Below are 24,688 nucleotides of genomic sequence, written 5' to 3'. Positions count from 1 at the left end.
TGGAAGGGCACGTTTTGCGATTGGTGGTGATGTTCAGTATTGCGCGCGAGTTCGTGGAAGGCGGGTCGACGCGTATCGAACTCCAGGGTCTGGGGAGCGATCTTGGCCTAAGCTACTTTACCTTAACCAGGAGTTATTGAGCGAAACTCACAAATCTCCGCCATCCATCTCACCTGCCAATTCGCTCTGCGCAAGTGAAGAAGGTGCTCAGGCGATCTCAACCAACCTTCCACCAACCACCAGAAGGATCCGCGACGATGGTGGTCACCGGAGTTCCCGAGTAAGAAAGACAGCTTGCACGCAGTAAACACAAGAACAGCTAGCTGAGACATCATCCCTACAGGCTCTTTGAAGACGAATCGCACTCTGTTATCGACACTCGCACCGAATCGTTGCACGTCCTCCGCGAGCTCGGTCCGCCTGATCTCGTCCATTTGGTCAAGCAGCCGGCAAAGTCCAACAGCTCAAAACAGGTAACCACATAATGCTCGGTGGATCGTGCAAAAAGTTGCTAAGCTAGGTACAGTTTGGAGTATACCACCATGCAACCGGTATCGATGCATCCTCGTCGGCGAGCTTAGCGGCGTACATCAACACCCTCACGTACTCGCCCTCCAACAACACCAACAAAGTCACTTCTGGGCTGTACTGCTGCTACAATGCCTTCTCGCGGGTGGATATGCGCGTCCAGGTTCAGATTCCAGGCACGGTAGAGAGCTATTGCGTGGACGATCGGGGCAACAAGCTGGAAGCAACAGAAGAGCATTGGCTGGAAACATACCTCTGCAGCGTGCTGAGAGCATATTCGTATGCGGACACGGGAACCGGCGATGTCATGAAGCGTATAATTGGCGTGCGGCGATTCAATCCCATCACGAGCACGGAGCAGGAGCACAGATTTCTTGACGCTGCTGAAAAGCTGTTTTTTAGTGGTACGTGTGGCTCAAGAGAAGGAGAGCGATATGGCAAGGTAGCATCGCAAGGCAGCATATGCTGACGTGAATCTAGGCTGGCAACTTGGCTCAGATCCAGAGCTGCAGGTGCCCAATCTGGTGTCAAATCACTTGACTTCAGGCCTCATGCACTACATCAAGACTACAGGACGCTTCGCATCTGGCATTAACCTATTTGAGAAGCTGCGTGAGCGAGATCCTGAGATATCGTCTCTGCTCGCACGTGTCTATCTTGCAGCTGATGAAGAGGTAAAGGCAGTCAAGCTTCTCCACGAAGCTGTCGAGGAGCTGCCCATGGACTACTCCATTCTGGACTGCCAAGCCGAGTTTTGCAGCCGGAAAGGCAGAGGTGACCTTGCTCTGGAGATTGCAAAGCGTGGCGTGGTGGCAGCTCCTAGCGAGTTCTGCACTTGGGCACGGCTGGCGGAGATCTATGTTGCTATGGAGCAATGGGATCTCGCGCTTCTGACCCTCAACTCTTGCCCCATGTTCACCTACCAAGACAAGGACGCTCCAAGACTGCCAGAGCCATCGAAAATATCCCTCCCCCTCGCACCTGAAACCGTTTGCGACGAAATCGACGACGCAGGTGCGACGCCAGATTCGGAATCGGTGCATCCGACTCTGCGCAGACTATCCGCTGCCAACTACAAGGGCACTTTCCACAAAGCCTACATACTCTTGACCGAAATCACCAAGAAGATTGGGTGGGATCAGCTTCTAAAGATCAGAAGTCAAGTATTCGTGATGGAGGAAGAGTATCGGCACGAAAAGCAAGCACCACAGAACGCATCAAGGAATGCAAGCACAGTCGCTATAAGGAATTCGGACACGCCCCAATTAAACGGTAATGCTGCTCACTCAGAAGAGACACCCTCGAATCCCGATACGGACGACATGACCAACGGCGAGACAGAGGCCGGAAACGAGATCCCAAAGCCTTCCGTCTCAATCACCAACCGAACCGGTGTCGAGAGCCCTCAACCTCAACCTCCTGGAGATCCATCTCACCAATCATACACCCAGTTCCAGCACAAGCGACTTTGCGAGCGCTGGCTCGATAATTTGTTCATGGTTCTTTATGAAGATCTGCGGATCTACACAATCTGGCGCACTGAAGCTAGCCAGTACAAGTCACAGCAGTTGGCGTACAAGAAGAGCGCTGAGGAGTGGGAGATCTTGGGTGAACTGGCTGAGCGACTGCACCATCCGGAGGAGGCGATCGAGGCGTGGCAGGGCTGCCTTAGTATGCGATTCAGCCCCAAGGCTATGAAGGGTATCTTGGGCTTGCACGAGCGTCAAGGGGATGGGAGGAGCGCCATTGGTGCTTTGATTAGGCTGGTCGCCTGGCAGTTCAGGTGGTACTCAGAGGTGGGTCGCTCTCCCTTTCTCGAGTATGTCTAGCGTTGAGCTTGCTAACATGGATTGCAGTTCTCCCCGGATCTTTTGTTTGCCATCAGAAAACTCATCGAAGATGAAGGCGCGGTCAAAGTTCGAAGCATCATCCAAGCAACGAGCTTACCCCAGCACATCCTGGACTTCACCCATCAGTACGCCGGGCTTTGCGCCGCATTCAAGAGCGACGGAAACGACGGCTGAGCGAATGTGGCAATAACCTAACAGTTCTGCAGTAAATGATTGAGGGTCGCCGTTAGCGGGAGCATTTCAGGGAAGTCAGCGACGGCGTTTGCAACGATTGTGAAGAATCATCAAAAGCTGAGTCGAATTAGCTCTTACGCGGAACATGGCCCTTTCGTCATGCTGTGGCCCAAGTTCCATCTCACACTACCCACGGCATGCAGTTATATCAGTCGCATCTTCATGATGGGACGTCTCATGCGACGTAGTTTGCAAGACCAAAGCCCTCGGTTGTTCTCAAATGATACATCACTTGTGTCATTCCTACTCAGCTAATTGGCTTTGTTGGCACTGTTGGCTCTCCGGGGCGCAACGCACTATCTCCCATGTCTTTCTCCGTTGACTGTGTACACGCTGGGCCTCATTGATGCCCTCAATCGGCATAGGGGCCGGTGTAATTGAACGTTGTCACCCTATCTGCTGCAATTAAAGACTTTGTCCTCTCCATGAGAACGACATCAAAGTTTGGAAGACTTCTTTTAACAAGACATTCAGCTCTCTAAAACACTGCTTATTTTTGTAGTTGTGGCCCCCCGTCTACGAGCGTGGTCGTTGCTCAACGGCAAGTCTCAATCTCCTCGGCTTTGGGCAGCATCGAAAGATCCAACGAGAACCCATCTGATCGCGTTCGTGGGMCTTCGCCACTCCATATGAGGTTGTTCCTTTGCACGCAAGGTGTACTCAATATGATTGATATGTAGTATTGAATGACGCTTACCTCGGCAACTGCCTTTGAAGATCGTCTGAATATATACTTTTAGAAGACCTTCCATAGGTACCTTACCTATCAACTTTACAACTTCACTCTAATGTTCCGGCGATCATTTCGACCAGCAAGTATAACGCGGTTCTCTCCCGTAATCAACTACTTCAAGACAATACCTCGTTTACAATTCATCTCCACCATGCCGCCCCCGAAACTCGAGAATGTGGCAATCGATATTGACAGCGAGGCAATCGCTGTCATCAAATTCAACCGGCCCAAGAACGCAAATGCTTTGAACACGCCGGTGGTACAAGTAGGCATACCAATCATGATCACATTGGAGCCAGGCTAATATCCTTACCATCAGGACGTCCTCTCAGCCCTCAAATGGGCCAACGCAGAACCTCAAATCCGCATCATACTCACAACAGGAGAAGGCAAATTCTACACAGCGGGCCTCGATCTTCTAGACCCCATAAACCAAGGTCCCAACGGCGAGACCATATCCGATGAATTCATCTCTACAATTGGCCAAATTCATGAACTTCTGATCAAGACTTCGAAACTGGTCATCTCGGCTGTGAACGGCCCTGCCCCAGGTTGGGGAACCACATCCATCGCCCTCTCTGATCTCGTCTATACGGTCCCTTCAGCTATATTCTTCACACCTTTCGTGCAGTGGGGTATTTGTGCAGAAGGCTGTTCTTCTTTGACTTTTCTCCGCGCAATGGGGAGGCAAAAAGCTTCTGGGTTGATTCTTGCGGGGCAGAGATTGAGTGCTGCGGAGTTGGAGTCTGCTGGGTTGGTGACGAAGATCTTACCTGCGGAGAACTTCAGGGAGGGGGTTTTGGGGTTGGCGAGGGGGATTGCGAAGTTGCCACCGAAGAGTTTGGTAGTCAACAAGGAGTTGATGATGAGGACGCAGAGGGCGGGTTTGTTGGAGGCCAATGAAATTGAGTTGAAGACGCTTGCGGAGCAGGTTCGAGGGGAGGAGAGTAAGAGCGCTATAAGAGGTTTTGCGGAGGAGACGGAGAGGAAGAAGAAGGAGAAGCAGGCAAAGCTCTGAGAGCTGTGGGGAGATGCTTTGCCATTGACGAGGGAGTTATGAAGAGACCTGTCAGCAAGAAAGTTGTGTTGGGTGCAAGGTATCGTGAAATGAAGCTCGCTGGCTCTCATTGCAGTCAATCGACGACAACGCTCGCAAACAAGTCGCTCTAGGCAGAAAAAGAAACGGCCTTGAGGAGAGACGATCGTTTGTTGAAGATCTTCATCTCATCCGCGTCGTCCACTCATGCAAAGGAGGTAGAGAATCTTCGATTGCTGCTGGTGGGGATCATCTCTAGATCAAACGATAGACAGCATTAACAAGAAAGTCAAGACAAGGTGGATATAATGACGGGAAGCGATTCTTTTGTAGACGTGCTTAGCATGCGATGAGCTATGCTACTTTTCAGCCATGAACATTWCCCATGCGCCTGGCGTTCCGTAATGCCTTGGTCATCATTTTCCCCCCGCCAAACGCCATGCATGTAAAGAATCACATTCCCGAAGATACAGACGTCACATGCGTAACAATCTATTTCTTCTTGTCCTTCTCCTCGTCCTCCTTGGCCTTGGCACGCTTCTCGCGCTTGCCGACCAGGCGGGCCTCGGAGCGAGCATCGCGCAACTTGCGGTAGGCGTTCTCGGTGCTTGGGAAGTCGGCGATCTTGCCCTCCTGGATGGTGACCTTGTTGTCGATGGGGAAAGCCTTGTTGCTCTGCTTGACCTTGCCGTCGTAGAGAGTCGAGCCGATCTGCTTGGCGGCGTCGACCTCCTTCTTTGCGGCATCGCCGTTCTTTGGTGCCTTGGCGTTGCGGGGGAAGAGGACGAGGCGCTCCTTGTATGCCTTCAGACGCTGAACGTTGGCGGCAAGGGACTCCTCAGAGAGGTTGGCGCGACGAGGGTCAACAGAGATACCGATGGTGGGCGCAAGCTTGCGTGGGATACCAGCCTCCTGCAGCATGTGTCAGACTTTTCCTCTGTAGTATTTCCATCTCTTTGATAGCCTACCTTCAGCTCAACGAGCGAAAAGCCGCGACCAGCACGAACACGGCGGTTGTACTTGATGGTCGGGCAGCGGACGATTGGGCGAAGCTTGTCGACGGGGCGAGGAGCCAGCTTGGCGGCCTTGTCCTGGCGCGCATTGCGTCTGCGGGTCTTGCGACCGGGCTATATCGAAGGTCTGGTCAGGACATTGTTGCTGTGCACTGCAGGCGCCACTGCTCTCAGGGAAATGAGAGGGGAATTACCTGGTCGAAGTGCACGCGGACACGGCGTTGCCAGTCCTTGCGGAAATCTGCGGATTGTCAGCAATGTCTTTCAATGTGCGATTTTTCATGGATGGTGTTTCGTGGCTTACGGTTGTGCTGGATCTGCTGATTGTGCTTGATCGTCTAGAGGTGGGTTAGCGATTGCACGAGGATACCGTCGAGGACAGCAGCGAGCATACCATTTTGGCGGTTGATCCAGTGGTGTCGTCGTGACCTGAAGATCCAAAAGCTGAAGTTCGAGGTGCGAATATTTGCGGTGTGCGTGGTGGAGAAACGGCGCCGGCCGAAACCTTATTATGTAATGATCGCGCGGCAGCGAACGACACGCGCTCGCGCTCCTGCCCTCATTTCGCGTCAAGACTTTGGAAGCCGCAACACACACATTCACAACGCATTGCACTTTTCCGACAGGATGTTACTGGCATAATTGTTCACATTTCACATCACTTCTCTCTAACCTCCCTCCACAATGCCGCCGTCCAAGTCGGACCGTTTCGCCCAGATTCGCGCTCTCCGTGCGGCGGGCAAGACTGGTTTCGACGACTACCAGGTCGAAGAGGCCGAGTCGATCTACGAGACGGTCGACGATGAAGGATACAAAAAGGTCGTTCGCAGCCGTCTGGACCAAGATGACTTCGTTGTCGACGACAATGGCGAGGGTTACGCCGACGATGGACGTGAGGACTGGCAGGATGAGCGACAGGCACGAGATGAGAGTGACAGTGAAGAGGAGCTCCCGAGAAACAGCAAAGCAGGTTCGTCTCGTCCTACAACGACAATCGCTCAACCACAACTACTAATCCACCCCCAGCCAAACGCAAGCGGGTAGACGATGCCGATCGAGCGGATAAGCTGAACAAGGGTATCAGCAAATACTTCAATCAGAAGCCAAGCAATGCACCGAAATCAAAACCTGTGCGAACCGCAGAAGATGACGAATTCATGGCCGGTCTCCTGGGCGAGGTCGACACGAACATTCCTTCGCGTGTGCCTTCTTACGGAAAGCCGCTCAAGAGCAATGATCGCCGCAAGACGAGAGTGCTATCCCCACCACTGGAAGGCGAAGAGCGGATTGCACAGCGTGCCAGGAAAGCGGGCAAAGAGCAGGTCGCGGAACTACCTGCACCAGACGACTATTTGATCCCACACAACGATGACGACGACGACACAATCATGAGCGATCCGCTGCCTTCATCCCCAGCTGTCAAGGCAGTGGAGCGCAAAGAGCAAGCCATCAAGGGTGAAGAGCCCGAGGAGGAGGACCTGATGGAGATCGCGGAGGTGACTGGCAATGCGAAGCTGAAGAATGCCAGCGTCAATATTCGCGGAAGTCGTCCAGTTCCGAAGCTCGCAAAGCCCGTATATCCGACACCCAGCAGCTCTTCGCCAGTCCGTGCTCCGGCAGATGATGTTGACATGACGGCCATCAACAGAGTCACTGACAACCTGAGTATCTTGAGCAGCCCGGTTGCTGAAAGCGCCAAGGTTGGCAAAATGGATAGCAATGATGCCATCGAGGACGACGGCTCCCTCCGCTTCTTTTGGATGGACTACACAGAGGTAAATGGCAGCCTTTGTCTGTTCGGCAAAGTCAAGAGCCGAAAGGACGGAAGTTTTGCCTCTGCGTTTGTCAAGGTCGACAACATACTCCGCAAACTCTATTTCCTGCCTCGCGAGTTCCGCCAGAAGCGAGGACGGGACACCGAAGAAGAGGTCGAGTTCAAGGACGTCTATGAGGAGGTCGACAGCCTCATGTCACGACAGAAAGTCACAATGCACAAGATCAAGCCTTCTTTGCGAAAATACGCATTCGAGCTCCCTGGAATTCCGAAAGAAGCGGAGTATCTAAAGCTGATGTATCCATATCAGAAGACTTCGGCTTTGATGATGGACACAACGGGCGAAACATTCTCRCACGTCTTCGGAACTAACACCAACCTCTTCGAGCAATTTGTGCTTTGGAAGAACATTATGGGTCCTTGCTGGCTTAAAATTGACAACGCCGATTTCAATGCCGTCAACAATGCCTCCTGGTGCAAATTGGAACTTGCGGTGTCCAAACCCAACGATATTGTAACTTTGGGCGACTCGGACAATCTGGAGGCTCCCCCGTTGACTCTGATGTCGCTTGCCATCCGCACAGTCTTCAATCAGAAGGAGAACAAGAACGAAATTCTAGTCGCCAGTGTCCGATTCTATGAGAATATCTCGCTTGCAGACACAACTCCTGCAGAGAAGATCCCCAGCCGCCTGTTCACCATCATGCGGCCACATGGCGAATGGCCAATCGGCTTCAAGACTGAGGCAGAGAAAGCCAACCACTCGATCAGACTGGAAAGAAACGAATTGGGTGTGCTGAGCATGCTCTTGGCCATTATTCAAAAACACGATCCGGATGCCATCATGGGCCACCGACTGGACGATGTTGACTTTGGAATCCTCATGAGCCGTATGCGTGAGCGCAAGACGCCTGGGTGGCATCGTATCGGTAGACTGAAGCGGAACGACTGGCCCAAGAATGTCGGCAAAGGAGGGGGGAGCTTCTTCGCAGAACGTCACTTAGCAGCCGGACGCCTGCTCTGTGATTTGGGCAACGATATGGGTAAAAGCATGATGACGAATTGCCAATCGTGGACTCTCGATGAAATGGTATCGCTCTACCTCAATGGCTTCCGCAAGGAGATCGACAACGAAAAGGCGCTAGCAATGGCCAGCAGCAAAGAAGGCCTGATGAATTATGTGAAAATGTGCGAGGTCGATACCTACTACATCGCGGCTCTCGCGTTGAAGACGCAACTTCTGCCACTCACCAAGGTCCTGACAAACTTAGCTGGAAATTCCTGGGCACGAACACTCAGCGGAACACGCGCTGAACGAAACGAGTACATTCTGCTTCACGAGTTCTATCGAAACAAGTATATATGCCCGGATAAGGTGTTTGGCAAGGGTGCCTCGAACAAGAAACTGGAAGAAAATGGCGACGGCGACGGCGAAGAGGGAGGTGCCGACGCGAAGAAGAAGGACAAGTACAAGGGTGGTCTTGTGTTCGAGCCTGAAAAGGGCCTCTACGACAAGTTCATCCTGGTCATGGACTTCAACTCCCTTTACCCCAGCATCATTCAGGAGTACAACATCTGCTTCACCACGGTCGATCGTAGTCAGATCACCGAGGAGGACGACAAGGTACCCGACGTTCCCGATGACACTCAAAACAAAGGCATCCTGCCGCGACTGATTAAGACCCTCGTCAGCCGACGACGAGAGGTTAAAAAGCTGATGAAGGACAAGTCTGCTACTGAGGATCAGCTCAGGACTTGGGACGTGAAGCAGCTGGCCTTGAAGCTTACCGCCAACTCCATGTACGGATGTCTTGGTTACAGCAAATCCCGATTCTATGCCCGACCACTCGCCGCCCTCACYACATCAAAGGGACGAGAGATCTTGCAGTCAACCAAGGATTTGGCCGAGTCTGCGCACGCTCTGCGAGTCATCTACGGTGACACCGACTCTGTCATGGTCAACACCAACGTGGACARCATTCTAGATGCCGTGAAGATGGGCAAGGAATTCCAAAAGAGCGTCAACGAGCGATATGAACTGCTCGAGATCGAGATCGATCACATTTTCCGACGCCTGCTTCTCCACGCGAAGAAAAAGTACGCCGCAATTCAGATGGTCCAGGTTGATGATACAGTCTGGAAGGAGAAGCTGGATGTCAAGGGTTTGGATATGAGGAGACGAGAGTACTGTCAGCTTTCGAAAGACACTTCAACGTGAGAATCAACCCTGTCCTGGCACTTTACGCATACTGACAATCTTACARAGAGCTACTCAACTACCTTCTCTCCGGCGAGGAGCCCGAAAAAGTCGTATCTCAAATCCACAGCTATCTCCGCTCGCTGGGCGAGAAGATGCGCAACAACGAGATTGCGAAGCACAAGTACACGATTTATACTCAGCTTGGCAAGCACCCCAAGGACTATCCCAATGGCGGCCACATGCCTTCTGTACAGGTCGCTCTCAAGCGTCTAGCCAAGGGCAAGCAAGTCAAAGCCAAGGATGTCATGGCTTTTGTGATCTGCGGCAACAATGCCGGCAACAACGAGAGCGCAGCGAAAAACGCCTATGAACTAGACGAAGTCATGGCTAAAGACAGCGAGCTCGTTCCCGACATTGACTATTACCTGCACAAGCAAATCCTGCCACCCGTTGAGCGTCTTTGTGCTCCCATCGACGGCACGAATGTCTCTCTCCTCGCCGAATGCCTGGGTCTGGACACAACCAAGTACCGCGTCAGCAGCGCCAGTAAATCAACGGAGCAAAGCAACGAGATCACGACACTTGAAAGTCAGATTCCCGACCACATCCGCTTCAAGGACTGCGAAGCTCTTGGCCTGCTATGTTTGGGCTGCAAAAATCATTTCGAATACCGCGGCCTCAACTACAGCCAGACTTCAGACGAGACTCCTCTGACACCTGTGGGTGTTTTGACCAACGATGGGCTGGCCTGTCCTAGGTCTGAATGCAAAAAACGTATCACAACGCTGGCAATGTCCGCGCAGCTCGAAACCCAAATCCGGAGGCATACAGCTCGCTACTACTCTGCGTGGCTGGTGTGCGACGATCCGGCTTGCGGTATGCGCACACGACAGATGAGCGTCTACGGGCATAGATGTCTGGGTCCCAGGGGTTTGGCTCATGGATGTTCGGGACGCATGGCGTTTGAGTATTCCGAGAAGGCACTGTACAACCAGCTGCTATTCTTGCAAGGGCTTTTCGATGTCGACAAGAGCGTAGAGAAGATGTCTTCGGGTATGAAGATCGAAGGAGATGGAGAGAAGAGGGAAAAGGTCAAGATTTTGGCTGGTATGAACAGAGACCGGTTCGCTGTATGCTGGGATGTTGTCAAGGCATATTTGGACCGAAGTGGCTGGGGTTGGGTCAGCATGGATGCACTATTTGGATTTGCCATGAAAGGATTGGTATAGGTCGTATGTTTATGAATAGCGGTGTTGGCGATGGCACTCAATGACAATCAAGGGTTCAAAGTTAGTGTTTTCAACATTTCAAGAGCAGGTACGTCGATGCGAAGGTCATACGGCTGATGATGAAAGATCTCATGATGGACATGAAACTTGCCGCGATGTTGACGGCGTTGGAAAAGAGGCATGATGGGATTCAGGCATGCAACCAAGTGATAGAAGAGTGATTGAAGCTATGAAGTGTTCAAGTATTACTGACAACTCCCCCAGAATGCGTGGATCTCGTTATATCATCTCCAATCCCATATCGCCCCAACGCCAAACATCATGATCAAGTCAATCTACCAGGCCAGTCCTTCCGCAGCAGTCGAGCAACTCAGACCGGCGCAGAAATCCATATCCTTCTGACTTTCCACACTCGAAGATGGTAAAGTCTGCCGCGCAGGCCAAATCTCCTGTTTTGCGCTCTGTTCACGGGCGTAGTGATCCATGACCGTTTCCCTGACTGTCTTCTGGAAGAACAAGGGACCTTTCTCCATCTTGGGGTGTAATTCGCCATTGACGAAGACGCCGGCATTGAGGTTCTTTTGTGCCGCTTTGCAGAGTTCCTTGTCTTCGGACATGATGCGCTTGTAGATGTTGTTGACGAGTTGGAAGTCTTCTTCGGAGGAGTTCTTATTGCGGAAGACTTCGTAGCGCATGGTTGAGGTTGTTGGAGAGTGTGGGATGAAGCGTTGGATCATGAAGAAGTGTGGTCTGGTAGAATGTTAGCGGAGGGTGATGAGGATGGACTGACTAGAGGAGTGGAACTTACGAGACGTTGGTTGAGACGTTGGGGAAGTAGTATGTGCTTGCGACAACGAGACCATTGGCACGTTGCTCGTCGGTGGTGGCGGCGTCGTGGATTATCTGTGCCCCCTTGGTCTGTACGTCGTAGGATTGTAGATCCGCGAGTGCTCCAATATCGGGGTGTGTGGTTGCGCAGTGATAGCACTCGTTGTAGTTGTCGGCGAGAATCTTCCAGTTATAGTCGCCGTCCATCGACCAGACGTGATCGAATTGGTAGTCGTCGAAGTTGAATTGCTCATATCGTTTCTGAGTGTCGACACCAGCGAAGTCTTCCTCCCAGGGCACTTCAGGAGTCTTCTTGCCATCCATGTTGATCCAAACGAAGCCAAGCTTGTCGATACGGACGTGAATGGGAAAGAGACCGTTCTGTTCCTTGTCGAAGCCTGCTACCTTGTCGTAGCCTGGTGCCTTTGCTAGCTTGCCGTTGATGCCATATGACCAGCCGTGGTATTTGCATGAAAAGATTCTTGATGAACCTTCCTCTCCACTTGTTACGACCGGGTATGCTCGGTGTCTGCATACATTGTGAAAGCCATTGATATTTCCCTCGCGGTCTCGGGCTAGCACAACGCTGAAGCCAGTGATTTCATACTTCAACCAGTCTCCTGCCTTTTGGAATCGGTTCTTGTGGGTGATGAGCTGCCATTTCCGGGAGAAGATAGCACGTCGTTCAAGTTCATACATCTCAGCTGACGTGTACCAGTTGGAAGGCAGTGCTCTGACAGCGGCATTTTCGTCATTCTCCTGTGGGTTGGCCTTTGCACCTACACCGAACCAGCTCAGTACGCCAACTGAATCTTTTCTCGACATCTTGATGAGCAACAAGTAGATGAATGATGGAAGGTGAAAGGTGAAAAGTGATAGCAGCGTTGTACACTCGCAATGTGAAGTCTTGACAGCAAGGTCTGACAATTCGATGAAGAAGAGAATACAAGCCGCCTTCGCGAAGACATATATGAATTGCTGTGGCTATTCCTCGTAGCGAATAACGCTCGCAAATACCCCATGGAGGTAGCACGTCCAGATGCTCACCAGGGTGACAAGATGCAACCAGTGTATCGTGGACTTGATATCTTACGGGACTAATTTAGCCGCATCCCTGAACGTTTCCTGATGTGGCTGTCCGTTGCACGGACGTGAAAGCAGCCTATCTTCACTACCTTTGTTGGCTCGGGAGATAAACGCACCTGACGACACTCACCAGACGTTGCTTGGATGGAATGTCTGCCCAGAGCGCCTTGTCAGGGGCGACAATCCGGCATGCATACGCGAGCTGCATCACGATCGTGAACACAAACCGACTTTGGGAAGGCCACCTCACACAGAGTGGTTGCATGATGACTTGCTCCATCACACCAAATCATTACTACCGGCAGTTCAGACGCTTCATATCATACTTGACAGGCATGATCTCGATTGGTCTGTAGCGGCCCCATGATGAAGCGACTCCAGAACTTCGGGGACTGATAAGGCAACAAAGATGGCAGCGCATTCGAACGCTCCGAAAGCCTAGATTTGGATTCTCTTGCCTTACAGCGATGACTTCGGGATCATCAGGCGTTGTGGGTAGAATGTCGCGGATCTAGCCGTGGTGTGTAGTCCCGGGCGACAAACTTTGGGCTGGATCATCGAGCCTGATTTGGGAATAGGGATCCCCCAGACCAGATTCCCCAGAAACGATTAGGCCGGGCACCACTCCGCTCTATGCAGTGTGCATGATCAACTCGGATCAAAAAGTCGCCGAATCTGCTTCGTAGCGAGTTCGTGAAGCATGGCTTCGATGTTGTTTTTCGCATCGCATTTACAATCGCCAAGACTTTCAGGTGATGTAGCAGGACGCAGACTCCAGAAGCATCGCAACGGGAGTGACAAGGAAGCGATTGGATGTCTTTTGCGCGCGCTCTTCTCAGTGGCATGGCCAGGATCCTTGCTACGCCATGTCGCTCTAGACCTCTCGTTCCACTTCGATACGTCGATCGAAACGCGGTGTAGAAGGTCACACGTGAACCCACGGGCCGAATACACAAGGTACAGGAAGATTGGTCGAGAGTTGCTGTATGAACAATACCGAAAAGTACAGTAACGTCCCAATCGCCAGCATTGACAACAATATGTTCGTCGTATTCGTTCAATTGTACCTTCCACTCATCATCACGTCGTCTGATCGTATTCAGCTTGATTAGCAGCGCCATTCCCCATCACAATCGTGCTCTGACTTCAACGTTCTCGCGCGCTGCTTGCGGTCTCCAAGCATTAGGGCTTGCTCTTAGAAGGTTATCAGGTGACACTGTGGCTTGAATCCGGCGACCGAAATATTCCACTTCGACGTTGTCACCTTCGCGGATGTTGCTTGGAACATACGCGTATGCAACGGGCTTCCCAATCGTGTAGCCGAAAGCAGCACTAGTCACGTAGCCAACCACTTTGCCTTGATGGAAGACAGGCTCTTTACCAAGCACCACCGAACGTCCGTTGCTGATGGTGAGGGAGCGTAGACGTTTGGTCACGCTCTTCTTGGCCACCTGTGATAGTGCCTTTCTTCCGACGAAGTTCGGCTTCGCTAGATCGACAGTGTGGTCCAGACCGGCCTCGTAAGGGTTGTGTTCGGTGGTCATGTCGGAGCCCCAGTCTCTGTAGCCCATTTCCATGCGCAGTGCGTTGAGAGCGATGCGTCCGGCTGCAATGACACCGTGCGGTTGACCAGCTTTCCACAGAACGTCCCATAGCCGCTGGCCAYTTTCAGCACTCGTGTAGATTTCCCAGCCCAATTCACCAACGTGAGTCAAACGGATCATGATGACCGGAATACCAGCAATATGAGCTCTCTTAACTTGGTGATGGCCGAGGCCGGTGTCCGTTAGGTCGTCCACACTGATAGCGCTGACCAAGTTGAAGGCTCGGGGCCCCCAGAGACCGATGCAGCAAGTGCCGCCCGTGATATCGCGAACCTGAACCCAGCGATGGGGGCACTGCTGTGATTGTTGTCTCGCTTCCCTGGTCAAGTAGACTAGGTCGATACGGCTGTTAATTCCAACGTGGAATAAGTTTTCCTCCAGGCGAGCAACCGTTGCATCGCTGCGTATACCTCCCTGCTTATCCAAGAGCAGCGAGTAGGTGACAGCCCCCGGACTCTTAGCAACGTTGCCTGTAGTCAGACGCTGCAGAAAATCCACTGCACCAGGACCGGACACGTCAACACGACGCAGCGGAGTCATATCGTACATGGCAACCGCTGTCCGAGTCTTCCACGCCTCTACCGCTGCAATAGGCGAATAGTATCGAGCAGACCACGCATCCCGCTCCACTGGCTTCCATTGAGGCGGCAAATCTTTGACGAGCGGCGCATTCGCTTCATACCAGTGTGGACGCTCCCACGCCCTGGACTCGAGGAACACAGCTCCAAGCTCTTGTTGTCTGGCGTGGAATGGGCTGACACGCAGATTGCGGGGCGACTGCCTAGGCTCCAAAGGATGCAATATGTCGTATACCTCCACAAAGTTCTGCTGTGAGGTCTCACTGATGTAGTCTGAAGCGAGCTGCACCTCTTCGAATCGCGTGAGCTCACACTCTCCTAGGTCGATTTCGGAGCGTCCTGTGGTCAGAAGTTGCGCGACAGATCGTGCAACGCCAGCCGAGTGTGTTACCCACACCGCTTCAGCTACGTAGAAGCCGTCGAGCGTCGGCGACTGTCCAACAATCGGACCGCCGTCGGGCGTGAACGAGAAGATGCCATTGAAACCATCTGCGATCTCGACTTCCCGCATGGCAGGCAGCAACTTCCTTGACTCGTCCCATGCAGGCGCAAAGTCTTCAGGGGTGAATGCTAGACGGGACGGCATATTCTTGTCGTTGACGTCCTTGGGCGTCAGGCCCAGAGATGCGGCGTTGACTGGCATTGGCCGGTGGCCGTAGTATCCAATTCCATACTGGTCTCCGTGCTCACGATAGTAAAGATCCTGATCTTGGTGACGGWGCATTGGTAGCTTCGCCCAGTTGGGTGGATTATCATGCGCTTTCAATGCAGGCACGGGAGTCGTCTTGACATATTGGTGAGCGAGGGGAAGCAGCGGAATGGAGAGGCCGACCATGGCACCGATTTCAACACCCCAAAACCCTGCGCAAGAGACAACAATGTCGGCTGGAAAGATTCCACTTGGTGTTGTCACTCCGGTGACACGGCCATTGGCGCGTTCAATTCCAGTGACCGGAGTCATGTCGACATAGCGAACGCCAGACTTTTTCGTGCGTTCAATGAGAAGTTGCACCGCACGCGCAGCCAGTGCCAGGCCGTCGCTAGGGATATGTAGACCGCCAAGAACCATGTCTTTGTTCAAGAGGGGGTACAATTGAAGACACTCCTCGGGGCTAATCAGCCGTGCTTCAATGCCCCATGAAGACGCCCAACCATGCTTTCGCTTGAGGTCTTTGAGACGTGCAGGAGTTGTAGCAATCTCCAAGCCGCCTACTTGGTTGAAACAGTTTTGACCATCTTTTTCCAGAGACTGGAGCTTTTCCACGGTATAGCGTGCAAACTGAGTCATGGTCTTTGAGGAGTTCGTTTGGAACACCAGACCAGGGGCATGAGAAGTTGAGCCCCCCGGCATTCCCAATGGCCCTTGGTCAATGACGGTGATGTTGCTCCATCCGCGAGAGACCAGCTCATCTGCAAGGTTGGTTCCCACTATTCCGGCTCCTATGATTACGACACGCGGGTGGGAGGACGCCATGATGTATGGAGATTCTGGGAGATTGGATGGGATGGAACCCGATGATGGGGACGCGTGCAGCGACTCCAGGCCTTTCCAGTGTGGCATTCGATTGAAGTCAGATATTGATATTGGCAAGCATTCAAATTCGAGTGAAGCCGTATGTGTCGGAGGCAGTTCTGACAAGAGAGCAATACTGAATGGGATATGGTCTGAAAAGCGTCGAGTGGGAGGACGCGTGCCTAAGTTAGTGCACGCGATGGTGGACGCGAAAACCGTTTTCGGAGGTCATCCAGCTCCATCTTTCGGCGAGCAGAGTAAGCTGCTCTACTTCCCATCCAGAGGTCCATGTGAGTGGTCCCCAAGGGTTAGGCTTTCCAGATTTGGTAGACACATCCATCAACCGGCCGGCTTATCGCAAAGCTATAGCTCTTGCACCCTGGACGATAGAACAAGTCATCTCATGCAAAGCTCGGCGCATACTGTAGCGATACGGGGTCGATTGATGGCAATCACCTCGTGATGTTGCTGTACATGAGGGAGTCGAGCGTCCGAGCGGCGAACATCAACGCTGATGCAAGTTGACAAGGTTTGGAGACGGGTTGAAAGTCCCGAAGCTTCGCCGACACCTTGATTTGTCTCGACTGAGGCGTTGCTTCCCTTGTCTCCACAACGACTTCGATCCGCGTTCAAATAATGGCACATGTCAGGCCATACCGCCACCAGGACTTTGACAACTGCATCAGGATATTCCGCGAAACAGCCGATGAGTCTCTCCACTTTGAGCCTGGCCTGACGATCGGCTCATATCTGTGGTGCCGCCCGTATCTCCATCTATCACCCTCCACATGCTTTGTGCTCGATGACGGCTCGGGACAGGCGGTGGGCTACTGTATAGGAACCGAAGACACTGCTTCCTTCTGCCAAGCGTGGCGAGCGGACTACCTACCTTCCCTTAGCAGTGATCTCGATCCATCGGTCTTTCACCACGCTGGCCTGGAAGATCAGCACCCTAAGGTTGCCTCCCTCCTCGACTCGTTGTGGAATGATGTGGAGGGAGGTTGTAAGTGCAGTCGATGGCAGAAGGCATCCTACTCGGGGATTCGAAGACAGTGCTAACATCGAGACCTACACGCGTCTGTGGACTGCTGAGGTCTTGGAGAGAGCGCTTCGATTCTGCTTCCCTGCTTTGGATGTCTGTGACATGGCTGACCCTTGCGCCCTTCACTTTAGGCAATGGATCTGTGGATGGCCTGTGGAAGATGTACCCCRGCCACCTTCATATTGATATATTGTCTACTCATCAACGGATGGGCCATGGGCCACTCCTCATCCAGTCTTTACTCTCTGTTCTGAAGGTCAAAGGTTGCAAAGGTGTTCACATGGGTGTCGTGGCTAGTAATGTTGGCGCACTGAGCTTCTACGAACGAAATGGGTTCCGGAGGTATCCTGCAGTGGCGGAGGGAGGCGAAATCGGGAGGGTAGGCGGTACTGTTATTATGGTTGAGAACTTGTGAGTATAGAAAATGGCGATGTCAAACAAAAGATCAAGGTCCGGTGACATTGAAGGTTGCCGCCCTACCTGTAGCAGGCAAAGATCTTGTAACTTCTCAACATCGACAGCATAATCAAGAAGACACTCTCAATCAGACATACGATCCTCCTCCGTATCTGATCACCTCAAGGCTGCTGATTTTTGTGCTTGTAGGTACCTGTTCCTGAGGGTTGGCGTCGATTCACGATAAAGAGAGGCGGCGGTCTTCAAGTTCGCCGGCCCTTGGATCCAGTACGGCGGTCAACCTTGACCTTTATTACCTTGGCCATCGTATCGGGTCAGATGCCTTGAAGTCGTTGCGCGACCATAGTTTCTAACACCAACCCTAACCCTAACGACGCTTCGTCTGCCTGGATCGCTTCGACTGCATCGATATGCTCCTTGAGAGACTCTTGCTCGACCGCTTCTTTGGTCAGCTATTGACTGAATCTCTCGTCAATCTGTTCAACGGCAGCGAAGATGTCATTGTACTCATCATCCAGCCACTCAGGTGCGGCTGGTGAGCCAGCTTGCGGCGCTTGGCTCTTGCACGGAGCGAAGGACCACCATCCTCGTTGCTCTGCAATGCCAGATTCTTCTCGGCCTTGTCCTTGGCGTTTTGTCTTCTTGTTCGTCCTCCACTTGTATTCGAGCTCCCCTTCCCCGTAATTCTCGTGTGGGAAGTCTGGATGCATGGTTTGTATGTGTGTGTGTTCGTGTGTGTAGTCGAACCGCGTGAAAGTGTGTGTTTGAACGTGAGTGTGTGAGTGTATGAGAGTGATGAACAATGGAATGCCGCAAGTCGCTGTCAGGCAGGTCGGTTTGGTATAGGGAAGGCGCACATGAGGAAAGAGCTGGCAACGATACCACGTACCCAACACAACATACCACATTACAACTCTTCGAACAGCATTCTTCATTTCACTCCATTCTCGATGGCACTTCTAGAGTGTCCCAGTCACAGCAGGAAAGTGAAAGTCACAAGGTAGAATCGAGTGAAGATTGGTTGGATTGGGAGCGAGGAGTATTTTTAGGGCAGAGTTTTGGAATTTCCAGAACTTCTCTTCTTCACATCTCATCCAAACACATTCAAGATGGCTGTCATACAGATCAACGCCGCCACGCAGGCTCTACCGAGCGATTTCCCCGAGAAGGGCTTCAAGGCCACCGGCAAGCTCTCTGAATACACCAAGCGGGCCATCTCGCCCGTTGGTCCATACCACCTGGGTACGTCTTTCGTTGGAAGGGGGGAAACCCTCAGCTCATACTAATTTCGACACAGCACACGCCCGCCGCAAGCTCCACCGTCGTACGTTTTCCGAAGACGAGCGCATCCAGGCTGCCGAGAATGTCAAGAAGGTCGAAGTGGAMGATGATGATGAGTTCGAGACGGCAGAAGACCCGATGATGCTGCAACGTGAGGCAAAGGACTGGAAGCAGCAAGATCACTACGCTGTATTGGGCCTACAGRAATACCGCTGGAGGGCGACTGAGGATCAGATCAAGCGTGCCCACCGCAAAAAGGTCCTCAAGCATCACCCCGACAAGAAGGCTGCCTCCGGTCAGGACGAGAACGACAACTTTTTCAAGTGCATTCAGCGTGCCACCGAGGTGTTGCAGGATCCCATCAAGCGCAGACAATTCGACTCCGTCGACGAGCACGCCGACCGGGAGCCACCTAGCAAGAAGGATGTGCAAAAGAAGCCCGGAAACTTCTACAAGCTCTGGGCACCCGTGTTCGAGAGTGAGGCACGCTTCAGCAAGAAGCAGCCAGTTCCAAAGCTTGGGGACGTAAACTCGAGCAAGGAGCACGTCGAAGAGTTCTACAACTTCTGGTACAGCTTCGACTCATGGCGATCATTTGAGTACAAGGACGAGGATGTCCCTGACGACAACGAGTCGCGTGCCCAGAAGCGACACGTGGAGACCAAGAACAACAACCGCCGCAAGAAGCTGAAGAACGAGGATGTGGTCCGTCTGAGACAGCTTGTCGACGAGGCACTGGCCATGGATGAGCGACCTAAGAAGTTCAGACAGGAAAGCAACAAGGAGAAGAACAAGAAAAAGGCCGACAAGGAGGCCGCGGAGAAAAAGGCCAAGGAGGATGCTATCAAGGCTAAGGAAGACGCAGCCAAGGCGGCCGCAGACAAGATTGCAGCTGAGAAGGCTTCTCGTGAGGAAGCGAAGAAGGGCAAGGAGGCGGCCAAGAACGCGGCCAAGAAGAACAAGCGCGTTATTCGTGGTGCGACCAAGGACGCTGGCTACTTTGCTGATGGTGAGGCAAGTGCCGCACAGATTGATGGTGCGCTCAACGATACGGATGCTCTCATCGCAAAGATGGACAATGAGGAGGTCGCGGCGTTCACCGCGAGCCTGCAAGGCAAGACAGAAAAGGCAGCCATCAAGGCAGTCTTCGTTGCGGAGGTGCAGCGTCTGGTCGGTGCTGGAAAGGCGAAGGAGGGAGAATTCAAGACGTTGGCTTAGAAGTGAGAGGCAACTGATCAGATAGACTCGCGGTGTTTGACACTTGGCACGATAGATGAACCAAATACCTGTATCTGCAGGATGGCATGCTCGAAAGCCCATTAGCAAGGTCAGGTCACCATACGTGCAAGGCTCGGTGAAACTGAAAGGTGATGTTCCTACCTAGAGCAGCTAAAGATGTTTCACTTTCTACAACAGCGACAACATGGTTGAGGAGGCACCATTCGACAATACATCGGACTCTCCGCAAAGCTGTTTCCTGCCGTGATTATAGCTACCTGCTCGTAAGCGTTGTGTTCGATTCACGACAAGGAGAGTTTCCTGACCATTGAATTGGCTGGGCCCGGACATGTTCTCTTGCCATTTCCGACGACGCGGCACCTTCAGAGTCCAGTAGAAGCCACAGCCATTTCAACAAAACGCTCATTTGATTCAAAATTTCTCTACATATTCCTTCCACCCGTGACACTTAGTGTCTGTCCGCTGACATAGCTGAACAAAGGACTGCAAACCGCCATGACAGCACCAGCAGCCTCCGTAGCGGTTCCAGGTCTCGCGAGAGGAATGTCTGCGAAGCTCTGTCCCTTGTTCTTTTGCGCCTGGGGAATTCCCAGCGCAATCTTTGATCCATCGGGCGCGGTCACAAAAGCACCCTCTTCCTTCGCTGCAGTCAACCTCGTCTGGATGTGTCCAAAAGCCACCGTATTCGCCCGGACACCAAACTTTGGGCCCCACTCTTTCGCAATAGCCTTGGTCAGGCCTACAACACCAGCCTTGGCGAGTGCGTAGTTCGCTTGTCCTGCGTTTCCGTGAAGGCCGGATGTAGAGGAGATGTTGACAATGTTGCGAGGTTCGCCGTCTGTGACACGGAAGTAGGGTGCCGCAGCGCGAATGAGCTTGAAGGGAGCAGTGTTGTGGAGAGCGAGGATGKTGTCCCATTGCTTGTCTGTGATCTTGTGAATCACACCGTCCCATGTGAATCCCGCATTGTTGACAATGACATGGACCTTGCCACCTCCAAACTCAGCAGACTTCTTGACGAGGGTGTTGATGTAGTTGTCGTCGAGAATATCACCAGCGACTGAGATGGCCTTGCCTCCAGAGGCATTAATCTCATCTGCGACCTGTTGGGACTTTGCTGTTGATGAAGTCAGCATCTTGTAACGATGATCTGGTAGAATAATTGCCTACCTGCATCGATGTCGCTAACGACTACTCTGGCGCCCTCCTTTGCGAAGAGACGAGCACACTCTGCGCCAATACCCTGCAAAAGACGTTAGCAATGCGGCAAACAAGAACTTGCCAAAGCCGTGTTTATACCTGTCCAGATCCAGTGATGATCGCCAACTGGCCAGGAAACATTCCTTGAGGATAGACAGGCATGATTGCTAAGTTATGAGGAAGAACACTTTGTGTGATTGGTGGTCCGAAATGCTCGTTCGATTAACAAGAGTTGTTAYTCTCTAAACAGATACTCTTAGCTGATCGGATGAAGTCACTCTAGCCGGCGACCTCGGTATTTGCATTGTCTCAGAGTGCAGACCAGAACCACGTGGTGCTGAGTAAGGTGAAATCGGATCGGGATTCGACGGAATACCCACTTTGGCTACCTCAATTCCATCCTAGCGGTAGAGAACGTCCAGCTCCTCGACTGGGACTGAGATATCAGCTCTGCGCGTAATCTCAGAGCTCTCATTCGTTGAACTCACCCACAACATACGCTTCACCGTCCGGTCATCAGCCATGGCCCCAGCATTCGAAGACGAGAACCTGGGCAGGGACAATGTCAACGGGAACGGGAAGAGCGTCGCTGTCCCGCGACTGCTTATAATTGGAGCAGGACATCGTGGAAATGCTTACGCCAGAGCAGTAGTCGACTCTGGCTTGGCCATCGTGGCAGCTGTCGCAGATCCTGTAGACTTCAGACGCTCACAGCTGGGGGCACGTTATATCTGGGCAGATTCCGACCCATCCCCAGAGCAAGAATTCAAAGGGTGGAAAGAGTTCATCAAGTATGAGCAGCATAGAAGAAAGGATGAAGCCTCCGGAGTTCCATGTCCGGCGGGGATTGACGGCGTGTTCATCTGCGTTAGGGATGAGCATCACATCGAAGCCATCACTGCAATTGCTCCACTTGGCCTTCATGTTATGAGCGAGAAGCCACTGGCAACGACACTGACCGATTGCCTCAGGATTGAGAAAGCGCTCAGCGCGGCCCCAAAGCGGGTGTTCGCTATTGGACATGTTTTACGGTATTCGCCTCATAACATGCTCCTTCGCCATCTTGTCAGAGAAAAGAACGTGATAGGTGACGTCCTTTCGATTGAGCACACGGAGCCTGTTGGTTAGTGAAACAATCCCACAAGAATGACAGACTCAGCACTAAATATGGATATCAGGCTGGTGGCATTTCAGCCACTCCTATGTCCGAGGCAATTGGCGAAAGGAATCCACGACAGCAMCCAGTCTGCTGACAAAAAGCTGCCACGATATCGATTTTATCCTATGGATGCTATGCTCGCCTGGTCCGGGAAGCAAATCCGGTGCCCATCTTCCAGCGCGCCTGAGCTCGCATGGGTCATTGAAACAATTCCGTCGATCTCAAAAACCCGAAGCCGCAGGAAGCTCAACGAATTGCCTGTCTTGTCCTCTCAAGGAGACCTGCAAGTTCTCCGCCGTCAAGATCTATCACGATAGACATCTGGCACAAGGTAAAGCTAAATGGCCCGTGGACGTTGTGAATGCAGAGATTGAGAGCATCGCATCCAAAGCTGGCCCAGAGCTCGCCAAAGAAACGCTGATGAAGTCTCTTGCGGAAGATTACAATGAGACAACCCCATTGCCGGACATTGAAAGCAGATCCTGGTATGGGCGATGTGTGTGGGAGGGCGATAATGATGTGTGCGACGATCAATTCGTCACAATAGAATGGGATGATGATTCAAAGCACGGAGGCGCCAAGACAGCAACATTTCACATGATTGCGCAGACCCTCGCTCAGTGCGAGCGCAGAGGAAGAATATATGGCACTTCAGGCGAGGTTGCATACGACAGTAAAAGCATCACAGTGCACGACTTTGAAAACGACACGACGAAGACRTACAATCCTGAGGTGCCAAAGAACTCTCATCATGGCGGTGGAGACGATGGGCTGACCCAGCAGTACATCAAGGCTGTTATTGCTTGTATGGACGGAACAATGGATGTCGAGGAAGCTCAGGTGGAACATTTGGGATGCACGATTGAAGAGGTCATAAGGAGTCATGCCGCCGTTTTCGCTGCCGAAGAGGCGAGAAGGGACAGAAAGGTTGTGGATTGGGCGGAGTGGTGGGCTAGAAATGTTGTCAGCACCCCCGATGGATTGGAGTAAGAAGCTCGACACATACTCACAGAGTTACGAGAAACCGACCAACATGCGAGGTTGAGATGCACCAAAGGATAAGAGGTGGCCAAGACGACATTCCGCTCAGAGTATCGCTCGGCTTTGTGAAACCTCGTTCCTGTACTCTTTCCCGATGGACCCAAGAGACTATCGACCCTCGGCAGATACGACACTTCTAAGCCCGAGACCTAGCTCCTGGTTCGGGGAGTTTGTAGCGCTCGCAGCAACTCGATCGATCGCCAAGGCGGCCCGTGGTGCAGCAAGAGATCTTGACCCGAAAGAGAAACTGCAGAGCTTCTCTACGCTAACCTGTATTGGAACAAACTACAACATGGTGAYATGGCTACAATCTGTCTGATGTTTCAACATTCGGGCATTCCGGGCACAGAAGTGGTGCCTCAGCATAGTCGCTTTTGTTACGTTTTCACATGAATGCCAACCAAGGCTTCAGACATCAAGGGTTTCTCCCAGAACAGCTCTAGCAGCTCTAGAGCAGTTGTTGAAGCTTTCATGCACTGCGTGCTTGCCAAATATGGCAAAGCCCGTCTGGCCTAGCTGCACTACTGTACAGCTCCCTCCACTCAAGGCAGCAAACCCACACACGTACGTCTTCGAACCAGAAACCAGGTTACGGCTCACTCGCGCCACGTTCGTCGAGCTCGATCCGCCTTCTTGGCTAAGCCACCGGAGAAAGATGGCCGATGATGCCGCGGCCAATGAAGAGCTTGGGAACATTCGAAGCAACCCAATGCCATCTATCATGATTGGACACCCCAATGAACTCAACCTTCCTGCGGAGGGTCGCCGATAGTATTCCCCTAGGTTCCATCCAGCGCCTCAACACGGAAAAGACAATCATCTACGAGAACTCAACAAAGAACTGGACATAGGCTACTGCGTACGGTGGGGACGACACGACATCTGATCTGCACGGTGCATTCTCTCGAAGCTCCATTCAGCCGCCTCAATGGCGCACTCTGCTTGACACGGGCGGCACCGAGGAGGTATGGAACCGTTCGACGAATTGTCGTTCACTACAGTGATATGTTCTCGCGATCTGCTAGCTTACCTATGTGACCGGAGAGCACAGCCATCACCTGGCACACCACTCATCGAGAGGTAGAAACACTGCTTGTCTCGTG

At 52.5% G+C, this 24,688-nt stretch overlaps 8 protein-coding genes; 4 read left to right on the top strand and 4 right to left on the bottom strand.

The window, feature by feature from the left end:
* Nucleotides 1-4,873: 4,873 nt before the first annotated feature.
* RCC_01936 (related to 60S ribosomal protein L13) lies at nt 4,874-5,791 on the bottom strand (the record flags this gene model as incomplete). XM_023767220.1 has 5 exons in its annotated part: nt 4,874-5,293; nt 5,350-5,508; nt 5,589-5,635; nt 5,699-5,732; nt 5,789-5,791. 5 exons carry the CDS (start codon nt 5,789-5,791, stop codon nt 4,874-4,876), a joined length of 663 nt encoding a protein of 220 aa, XP_023622988.1.
* Nucleotides 5,792-6,078: 287 nt separating this feature from the next.
* RCC_01935 (related to DNA polymerase alpha catalytic subunit) lies at nt 6,079-10,597 on the top strand (the record flags this gene model as incomplete). XM_023767219.1 has 6 exons in its annotated part: nt 6,079-6,364; nt 6,421-7,349; nt 7,557-8,930; nt 9,039-9,137; nt 9,165-9,382; nt 9,496-10,597. 6 exons carry the CDS (start codon nt 6,079-6,081, stop codon nt 10,595-10,597), a joined length of 4,008 nt encoding a protein of 1,335 aa, XP_023622987.1.
* A 335-nt stretch (nt 10,598-10,932) lies between these two features.
* RCC_01934 (probable Rieske 2Fe-2S family protein) lies at nt 10,933-12,250 on the bottom strand (the record flags this gene model as incomplete). XM_023767218.1 has 2 exons in its annotated part: nt 10,933-11,347; nt 11,406-12,250. The coding sequence occupies 2 exons, from the start codon at nt 12,248-12,250 to the stop codon at nt 10,933-10,935; spliced, it is 1,260 nt and encodes a 419-aa protein (XP_023622986.1).
* A 1,388-nt stretch (nt 12,251-13,638) lies between these two features.
* Nucleotides 13,639-16,167, bottom strand: RCC_01933 (probable dimethylglycine dehydrogenase precursor; the record flags this gene model as incomplete). Its single annotated transcript, XM_023767217.1, has 1 exon — nt 13,639-16,167. One exon carries the CDS (start codon nt 16,165-16,167, stop codon nt 13,639-13,641), a length of 2,529 nt encoding a protein of 842 aa, XP_023622985.1.
* A 675-nt stretch (nt 16,168-16,842) lies between these two features.
* On the top strand, nt 16,843-17,663 carry RCC_01932 (uncharacterized protein; the record flags this gene model as incomplete). XM_023767216.1 has 2 exons in its annotated part: nt 16,843-17,209; nt 17,380-17,663. The coding sequence occupies 2 exons, from the start codon at nt 16,843-16,845 to the stop codon at nt 17,661-17,663; spliced, it is 651 nt and encodes a 216-aa protein (XP_023622984.1).
* A 1,111-nt stretch (nt 17,664-18,774) lies between these two features.
* On the top strand, nt 18,775-20,164 carry RCC_01931 (probable zuotin; the record flags this gene model as incomplete). XM_023767215.1 has 2 exons in its annotated part: nt 18,775-18,907; nt 18,963-20,164. The coding sequence occupies 2 exons, from the start codon at nt 18,775-18,777 to the stop codon at nt 20,162-20,164; spliced, it is 1,335 nt and encodes a 444-aa protein (XP_023622983.1).
* A 443-nt stretch (nt 20,165-20,607) lies between these two features.
* On the bottom strand, nt 20,608-21,547 carry RCC_01930 (probable 3-oxoacyl-[acyl-carrier-protein] reductase; the record flags this gene model as incomplete). XM_023767214.1 has 3 exons in its annotated part: nt 20,608-21,302; nt 21,356-21,428; nt 21,485-21,547. 3 exons carry the CDS (start codon nt 21,545-21,547, stop codon nt 20,608-20,610), a joined length of 831 nt encoding a protein of 276 aa, XP_023622982.1.
* Nucleotides 21,548-21,907: 360 nt separating this feature from the next.
* RCC_01929 (related to dehydrogenases and related proteins) lies at nt 21,908-23,534 on the top strand (the record flags this gene model as incomplete). XM_023767213.1 has 2 exons in its annotated part: nt 21,908-22,508; nt 22,564-23,534. The coding sequence occupies 2 exons, from the start codon at nt 21,908-21,910 to the stop codon at nt 23,532-23,534; spliced, it is 1,572 nt and encodes a 523-aa protein (XP_023622981.1).
* Between the last annotated feature and the right edge of the window lie 1,154 nt (nt 23,535-24,688).

Source organism: Ramularia collo-cygni (genome assembly GCF_900074925.1).
Source record: "Ramularia collo-cygni strain URUG2 genome assembly, contig: RCC_scaffold02, whole genome shotgun sequence".
In the NCBI taxonomy this organism is placed as follows: Eukaryota; Fungi; Ascomycota; class Dothideomycetes; order Mycosphaerellales; family Mycosphaerellaceae; genus Ramularia; species Ramularia collo-cygni.
The sequence above is the reverse complement of the archived record's forward strand: the minus strand, read 5'-3'. Positions and strand labels throughout refer to the sequence as shown.